General features: G+C 36.5%; 1 protein-coding gene across 2 annotated transcripts in view; it reads left to right on the top strand.

Annotated features, from left to right (window-relative positions):
• The first annotated feature begins 676 nt into the window (after positions 1-676).
• LOC127857829 (RNA-binding protein 38-like) overlaps positions 677-9027 on the top strand; it is a 56667-nt gene continuing 48316 nt past the window's right edge. For both annotated transcript variants that reach the window (XM_052394513.1, XM_052394512.1), the window contains exons 1-2: positions 677-1061; positions 4367-4464. In XM_052394513.1, the coding sequence (XP_052250473.1) occupies positions 983-1061; positions 4367-4464 (177 nt within the window). In that variant the 5' untranslated portion in view covers positions 677-982. The remainder of the gene's footprint in view (positions 1062-4366; positions 4465-9027) is intronic.

Genomic DNA, 9027 nt, shown 5'->3' with positions numbered 1-9027 from the left:
TGCAAACCAGTACCCCGTCACAATGCGAACGATCTCTTTGTCTCAGGGCACACCATGTACCTGGTATATTCATTCCCTATCTGAAACGTGTAGCCGGCCGGGTGCTTAAATCTTTAAAGTTGAATATAATATTTAAATCCGGTTACTATTGCATTATACAGATTCGTTTTCATCATAATCGCCTTTGGTTTATATAATCGCTTTTTAAAACCGTAAACCTTTGAGTATTCCACTGAATAACATTACCTTTATTTGAACTGCGACTTAACCTTATAATACTTGTTATGTGAAAGTTAACTGCTCGGTTCCCGTTTGACCAGCGAAATCAGAAAACGTTTAAAATAAATATTTTATCAATTGCTTTCTCAAATGTACATTTTAGCAGGCTAATGTGACCGTTTTATATAATATTATTTTTATATCATATTCGTAGTTGGGACTGTGTCTTTCTTGTATCAGTATAACGACCTCAAGTTATTTAATCTGCTAAAAGAATAGTAATACAAAGCGCAGTTTAGTTGTCGCTAATTCATCTGCTTTACAAGTAATCGGGTAGCCGAGAAGGCGGAGCCTATATCAGGAGGCGTAGACTATGCGATAATCGATTATGTCGACCAATCGCTTCGCAGATAGGCGTTCCTAATATTCCGATATGAATAGAATCTAGTTCTTTTTTAATCGCATATCTACTGCTACTGAACAAACGTAGCCGCTTGGAACAAACTGGGACATTCATTTACTCGTTCCTTTTCTTCGTTAGGTGTAGGATATTAAACTGTGCTGCAGGCAACATAATAGTCATTTAGAGCGAGTTAATTAGAACTTTGAAAAAACAGACTTTGAGTGTTAACGATTTGCATTGGGAAATATAGTTATCGCGATTTAAATATTTATGAGGATATTTTAAGGATCTCAGATCGGTTATTTATTCTATTTATTTCTTAGTTGTTCTGGTAGTTTGTGTGTGATCTCTACTATCGCTATGGCTGCTTCGACTATCACCCAGAAAGACACTACGTTCACGAAGATTTTCGTGGGTGGACTTCCATACCACACTACAGGTAACACTCCACTCTCTACTTTCACTTTGCCTCACGCCTGTTTAGCTCTGGTTTTACATGGAAAATGATTGTTCACTATTGATATATATATATAAATTGTATGAAAACTATCAATATTGTTACACCGTATATGATTGCAGTAAGTCGTAATTTTATCGGATCGTTGTCAGGACAACTATTGATAAAGTGTATTGAATTTGTTAAATGCTCATTGAAAGTGTGTGTACAATGAAATAATAGTTCGTTTGCTATACTTGTATGGAAGTATTCTGTAAAATATTTAATATCATGCTTCAATTTACATTTAACGGATTATGTTAAGCATTTGACTGTACATTTATATCGGTACATTCTTACGTTTTGTTTGTTTTCATATTTGACAAAACTTAAAGCGAATGAAAATGCATACTTGTATCGTTTTAAACATACATTATGTGTGTATCATTTAAGCAGCGAGCGCCCTAATTTCAGTTTATAATGTCAGTTTATAATGTACATTTACAACAATATTGATTATCAATATCATACATAATAATATGTATATATATTATATTAACGACAATACAATCTTATATTCATACACATTTCCACTACACGAACGTATTAAGACCTTCACATGTCAATTCTATCAAATCCAGCTGTTGTTTTTATAGTTTTAAAAGCTTTGCTACTACATTTGCGCCTAAATTTACTTAATCGTATATGCGCGAAGTATTGATTCTTCTACTTCCATTTTAGGAGCTATTTGTCCAACCTTCTCTTCGCCGCGGTTATGTTATAAAAACGGTTTAAGTTTATACGTTTAGCCAAGTTGTGTAAATACGGTCTGAAATTTGAGTCGGCCGCTTTGTATCCCATTAATCGATGTAGAGATTAAACCTTATTTCAGATGGCTTTAAAGCATGCTGTTTGATTTAGATTTTCGTTTAAACTTGAATTAGTCAGTGGCTTTAAAAGCGTTTCACACACGTGTTACAACAAAGACATTAATTGTGTTCGATTGTCATAAAGAATTTACCCGCACACTTTTGGCCATTGCGACATGATTCATGTTATGTTGTTATATGTTCGCTATATCGGTCATTTCTTAGCTAGGAACTAAATAAAACACATCTTTTATTATATAAAAATATATATCACTCTTTACTCAGATTTCGATCATTGAAAGCAATTAATTGGTGCTTTATAGGTTAATAAAACATTTTTGCATATCAGTATATTAATACGTATAATAAGAATCATTATATAAGCATTTCAATTTTTTCATGCCAAGTCGCACGTGTGTGAAAGCAAAAAGAGTAAAATAGTATTTACTTTATTTGATCTACAACGTCGTGTGTGAAATCAAACAATACAACACACAATACTTGCAATACAATTCAACAGGTTAGATTCTCAATTCAAGATTGCGTATCCCTACTCGCAAATTTATCATCAAGATCTACTTTATGAGAATTGCGCAATCTCCAGTGTTCTATTATACTAGTATGAGATATTATTTATTGCTCAACTGCAATAATCGCGATCATGCAATGGAATTTATTACAGGCATTGCAAGGGGTAGGCGGCTTTGAGATGGCTGTAAAATCATAACCAGGCGGAACACGTGTATTAAAATTATCAGACTCTCTTACATTTGAAATGATAAAAAACCTATCGCTATTGAAGAGTGTTTATTTTAATTCTCGTACTCACTAAATGTGAATGATGGAATTGAATCTTTAACAATTATGACAAACTGATTGTTATCACAAAATCATTCTTACAATTACGAGTTTCATATTGAAAAATCATGTCATTAAGTCAGGGCACAGGGCGTAATTTAAATACATCTGCTATAGATAAAACGGAGTTCAATGCATTGAAGTGTCCCCAAAGCTTTGCAGTCCTCACCGGCTAATTAGATACGATGTTGTGATATTTTTTTAGTTTAAAGGGATGCTCTTCTGAGTAAAAATTCAGTTTCAGCGCAAAGTGTCGTCTTTGATTAGCCTGGGCTGGCTGCACAGACTAATCTGGGACGACACTTTAGGCATATGCATTAAGACCTGTTTGACCAAAGCGATGCTAAAATACATTCACTATGGGCATAAATATGGGTAAAAGACCCTGTCCTATTTGTCTGGGTGGGGTTGGACTCGTACAATCGAAATGCAATCTCATTTCTTGTGATAGACAAGATTAAAGGGGCCTTTTCACAGATTTTGGCATTTTTTAACTTATTCATTAAATGCTTTATATTGATAAATGTAAACATTGGATCGTAAAAGCTCCAGTAAAAAATCAAGAATAAAATTAAAAAAAGGAAAAGAACATTGCCCGGAGCAGGTTTCGAACCAGTGACCCCTGGAGTCCTGCCATAGTCCTGAAGTAAAAACGCTTTAGCCTACTGAGCTATTCCACCGAGTTTACATACTTGACGTATTTTATACCTTATATAAGCAATCTTCCTAGTTTCACAAAATTTAACGACAAAAACAGAACTCTCCAAATTATTCAATCGTTTCGCGTTGCAACGCTTTATAATTTTTAGGTTTTAAAATCGTCAAAAGATGCATATAATGGCTATATTAGACCATGGTAAATGTTCAGTATTACTGTTTCCTCACAAATATCATAACTAAAACGAAAATTTGCGAATCTGAAACAACTTTTTTCAATTTTGTCAATTTACCAAAGCGTGAAAAGATCCCTTTAATATCTGAACAAATATTTCAACACATGTTCGCGATATTGAGAGAATCTAGGCATATCAGTGCAAATCTTTCTTCAAGATGCAATTTAAATCTTCCGCACTCTGCAGACCAGTATAATTACACATCACGTCGAGACGTTCCAGTGTTCCTAAACATAATATCGAATATTCGTCGAATTAATTTTGTTCGAGAAAAACACAATAAAACCATACGATACAGCTGAAAGATAGGAAGCAAGAACTGAAATCACAAGATCGAGAAATTCAGGCAATACTAAAACAGTGGCCTCTCGACTTCGTTGAACCCTAGTCTTAGATGCTTATATTCAACAGTAGTTTAATGTTTTTAGGCCCTAACAGGGTCTTAATATAATCACACTGTCTGTTGGAAACATGCATACAATTTTGACATTATATTTTCACATTGCGGTCATAGGAATATACATGTACCTACACAATTTTATCTCTATACCTAATATAAGTAGCCGTACGGGACCCGGTGTCTCTTAATCTGGAAATAGCGCGTGCAAGGCATGGGTGTTGAAGGATGGTTGCTGACCTCTACATCTCTGCGATGTTTATTTAATTTGGCGTTTATTTTGTGTTACAGATAAGTCCCTGAGAGAGTTCTTCGACAAGTTCGGCGACATTGAAGAGGCTGTGGTTATCACAGACAGACAAACTGGCAAAAGCAGGGGCTATGGATTTGTAAGTGTGAATATTCATTAAGCTAATTTGCATATCATTTGCATAATTGTTTTAAGAATCGAAAAGGGAGAAAATCCACAAAAAAAGAAAGTGCGTGTTGTCTATGGCTGTGTGAAGATGTGCGCCTATCCGCCTACCTATGGTCTGGTAGGCAAATTTAAATGAAATAGTGGATAAATGATATCAAATAGAATGTTGGATATTATTATCGCGCGGTCTATGTAAGTAAGGGCGTGATTTTGCAGTGGTTCACAGTATCAAAGTGTTTCTTAGAGTGTTTTCTTCTTCTGTCTCTGTCTCCATAGTAACAAAGAGTCTTCCCCTCCCAACCAGTAGTGGGCATTGATTCTTTTCATCTCTATGACGTCATTGATTCTGTCATCCTCTTATGACGTCATCGATCACAGAAACGATTTGATCTCTTTTGCATGACCGCTCTAGTAGTTTTCACGTGATTTTCCCCTTTGTTTCAAGACAAGATAATAAGCTTGCTAGTCATCGAGTTTGCGTAATTCACTGCCTGACGGGTAGCGCATTATGTAGTATTGTGTTTTTGTTTTGCTTGCGGTAGAGGTTTTTGTTCTATGATTTCTGTGTGAGGTGAGATACAAAGCAAGGACAAGATGAACGTGTTTGCAATATAGTATTGGCATCTCGTGCTGTCTACGTCAGTCATAGGAAAAGCTACTTTAATACCAGTTGACACATTGTTCTCAATTTAAAAGATAAATGACTAGAGAAAAAAGGTGCAATACATTTTAGCTTGTAAAACAAATAAAAGGTTTAGTCAAGATAGTGCCTCAATTAAATGCAATATTACGTTAATTTATCAATATAAATTGGACATATCAGTTGCAAAAAATATTTAATTTACATTAGATACGATAGCGATTTAAGAATATGCAACGGGTTCGCTTGACAAAATTAATACAAAAAAACCTACACGACCTGTATTTTGTTCAAGTGCATTTTTTGAACCCATTTATGCCTAGCGTCTAGAAAATAATGCCTTGGCAAACAGCGTAGACCCAGATGAGACGCCGCATGATGCGACGTCTTATCAGGGTCTGCGCTGTTTGCTTAAAGGAATTTCTGTAAGAAATATTCTAATTATCAGAATATACTAGAAATCCCTAATTTTGGAAATAAACTGATCCAATGAAGAAGGATGGGAGAGTCCACTTGGCATAAATGGGTTAATGTGTAAACTTCATTCCAGCGATTTGTATGTCTAGGCATTTTATGACTCTCACTACGGGAAGGTTATGAGCTTTGCTATCGAAGAACGTCCGGGTGGTAAAGGCAGTTTGCATAAACATCCCTTTAATTAAATCATGTATCCAGAAACGAGTCTCCCTTTCCCACAGGGAAAAACATTCATCCCGAAAGGTTAAATGTTCTAAGCGCATCCAAACGCCCCTAACGTGGCAGCGGCCAGCAACATTACCTTTCATAGGGGCCCTGTCTCTCTCGATCATGTACTAGTAATATTCAGTAATTTAAGAACGCGTTCATTCAAATGTTGCCATTAAGCGGACGACGGTTATGTGATTGCGAACGTGCGATATAAGTAAAATGTTAAGTTTATAAATTAAATGAAGCTAAGTTAACGTTACGTCTTTCGTTGCCCCTGAATTTTGTTTAGAAACAAAATAAAAAACCCGCAGTATGAATTTCTACGTCTCTGTAGTCTAGAACTAAACAAGCAAGAAAAGAGAAAGGTCGGAAATTTAATAGCAGCGGTTCCCTTATTTAGAATTTCAATCTTTTCTACCTTTCTTTGGAGCTAAAACGAAAAGAAAATGTTTGGCAATTTAATTACAGTGTTCCTTCTGAATAAGAATTTAAAGCACATGGATACTTGTGAGTTACAAGTTCATGCACAAGGGTAGCCAAGTGCTTAAAGCCACTGAGGAAAGGTCTGGTACGGAGAAAGGCCTGGTCGAGTTCGTATTGTAACGTAATATTTGCTTCTTGTTCATGTCTGCTCTCGTTAAACAAAACTACCGGTACATGCAAAACAAATGAGACAAATTCGATGAAGCAATCAAGAGACAAGGCTCCGTGAAGTAATGACGGAAGATTTTTCTGCTCTCAAATCCTCCTAATTAGTATCCACGTTATTCACAGCGGTGGCAGTTATAAACACGCCAATATTCCGATGCTTTCGTGGATAAACAGTTAGGTATATTACATATAAACAGATATGAAAGTTGTGTAATGAAAGACATAACGCAGTGGGGTGGGCGCATCTGGTATAGCCATCACTGGCCCGGGATTCGCCCCTTTATACCTCGAAGATTGGGTGCAAACTTCGGATCGCACATGCCTTAATACGCGACGTGGAGCAATGAACGGTCCACAGGGAGTTGGTGTAATGCTCTGCCATCTGTGCTCGTGTGTTTGAAAACATACTTTAATTTTTAGTACTCCCTGTTTGCACCCCTGGTATCGATGTGTTTTTTTATATAAAAGTTCAGATCATTTATATTGATGAAAGAATGCATATTAACTTTCCTTTCTTTTCAAAAGTTATCTGTACAATTTTTAGTTGGTCGCGTTAGCGGTCGACTAAATTTACAGAGAATATTTTGCAAATCAGTATGTGCGTAGAAGCCTTAGCTACGATAAGAACCTCAACTCACTCTGCTAGGGACGATTACCGTTGCCTGTTTGCAGCAGACGACAAATGATTCTGCTCTAGCAGTGAGTGTATATACCAGCTTGTAAGACGACATTGGCCAGTCTAGTGTTTATCATTAAAATCTGTACATATTGGCGGCTTTCAGGGAAAACGGGGCTTAATGCACGTTAAAAAAGATTAGACTGTGCACACTGATTAGCCTGTGCAATGCGCACAAGCTAATCAAGGACGACAACAGCGAACAACTTCAGTGCCTTCAGCGCTTTGATATTCTTACTTACCGTTCTTCTACTATTACATACAGTGAATAATTCGAGTAATTATATGTAAAATGAGTAATCATCCCCTGCCATAGGCGGAGGGACATTGTTTTGGCGTTGTCCGTCTTTCCGTCCGTCCGTCCGGAGCCATATACTGGAAGTGCTTTGGCGGATTTCATTGAAACTGAGTATATATATGGATAAGAGGATGATGCACGCCAAATGGCATTGTACACTATGTTAATAACGGAGTTATGGCCCTTTGTATCTTGAAAAAATGCTTTTTTGAGTGTCTAATATAACACTTTTGTGTCCAGAAGCATATTGGCAGGGGATATCAATTCAACCACTTTGCTTGTTAATATTTAGATCAAACGCATCATGCATTAATGGGCACTTGTGTAACATCTCTATTGACCCTTTCACTGGTCTGATGATTTTTAGCTTTTGTAATCGGTCTTTGTCCGTCGTCTGTCCGTCGTTTGTCCGTCCGTCCACATTTGTTCGTAAACACTCTAGAGGCCACATTTATTGTCCGATCTTCATGAAATTTTGTCAGAAGCTTTGGCCCAATGAAATCTCGGTCGAGTTCGAAACTGGGTGGTGCCGGGTCAAAAACTAGGTCACTAGGTAAAAAAACAACTTGTAAACACTGTAGAAGTCGAGTTCGAAAATGGTCCAGATCGGTGAAAATTTTCATGAAATTTGGTCAGTACATTCATTTTCTTGATATGAGAGTTGAGTTTGAAAATGGTTCCGGTCAGTTGAATAACATGGCTGCCGGGGGGGGGGGCAGTTTTCTTATATTTATTAAAAAAAAGGTTGTGAACGCTCTAGAAGTCAAATTTTTTGCCCAATCATCATGAAACTTTGTGAAAAGATTGATTTTATATATATCACATAATTAATGCCATAATTATTGCCCTTAGATTGTTCAAATTTTCATTATATTATACAAAATCCTTGTAAACACTCTAGAGGTCACAATTTTGTTTCAGATTTTATGAATCTTGGTCATAATACTTATTTTTGTAAGCAAAGTTTGATGTTTGGTAAGGGGGGGGGGGGGGTCAACTCAAAATATAGGTCACCAGGTCAAATCTTACAAAAACAAAATCACTCCATATGCCAGAGTTTTGGTTCAATAATGATGAAATTTGACCAGGATTTGTCTGGACAATATCTAAGTCAAGTTTGACGTTTGGTAAAGATTGAATGAACCGACTCCTCTCAGGTGATCGAACTAGGGCCATCTTGGCCCTCTTGTTTACATTAACTTTTAATGTATTTAAAGTTTATATTCGAAGTTTATAGCAATGTTTTCAGCGTCTCGTTCTCAGCGTCTGTTGAACGTTGGAATAGCCCGTACGACTGACTTTCAGTGTTTATATTACTAACATACAAACAAAGTCACAAAGAACGAGTCACGCTAAAAATGAGCTCATTTAGTAATATATCATCGGAGAAAAAATTAACAAAGCTTCGAACGATTGCGTGTTAAATTCTCGGGGGAGAAATTTGAGCCGCCATCAACAAACGGCCGTTATTTGAAATGTTTTAAACGCGTACATTAACATGGACTGGTTTATTATTCATCGCTACAATAGGGGACCCATAGGTGATATTGTATAAGTTAAATAGCTGACAAAACCGCTTTCA

The sequence above is a fragment of the Dreissena polymorpha genome, chromosome 14 (genome assembly GCF_020536995.1).
Source record: "Dreissena polymorpha isolate Duluth1 chromosome 14, UMN_Dpol_1.0, whole genome shotgun sequence".
NCBI classification, from domain to species: Eukaryota; Metazoa; Mollusca; class Bivalvia; order Myida; family Dreissenidae; genus Dreissena; species Dreissena polymorpha.
Note: the sequence above shows the minus strand (reverse complement) of the source record. Positions and strands in the feature narration are given on the sequence as shown.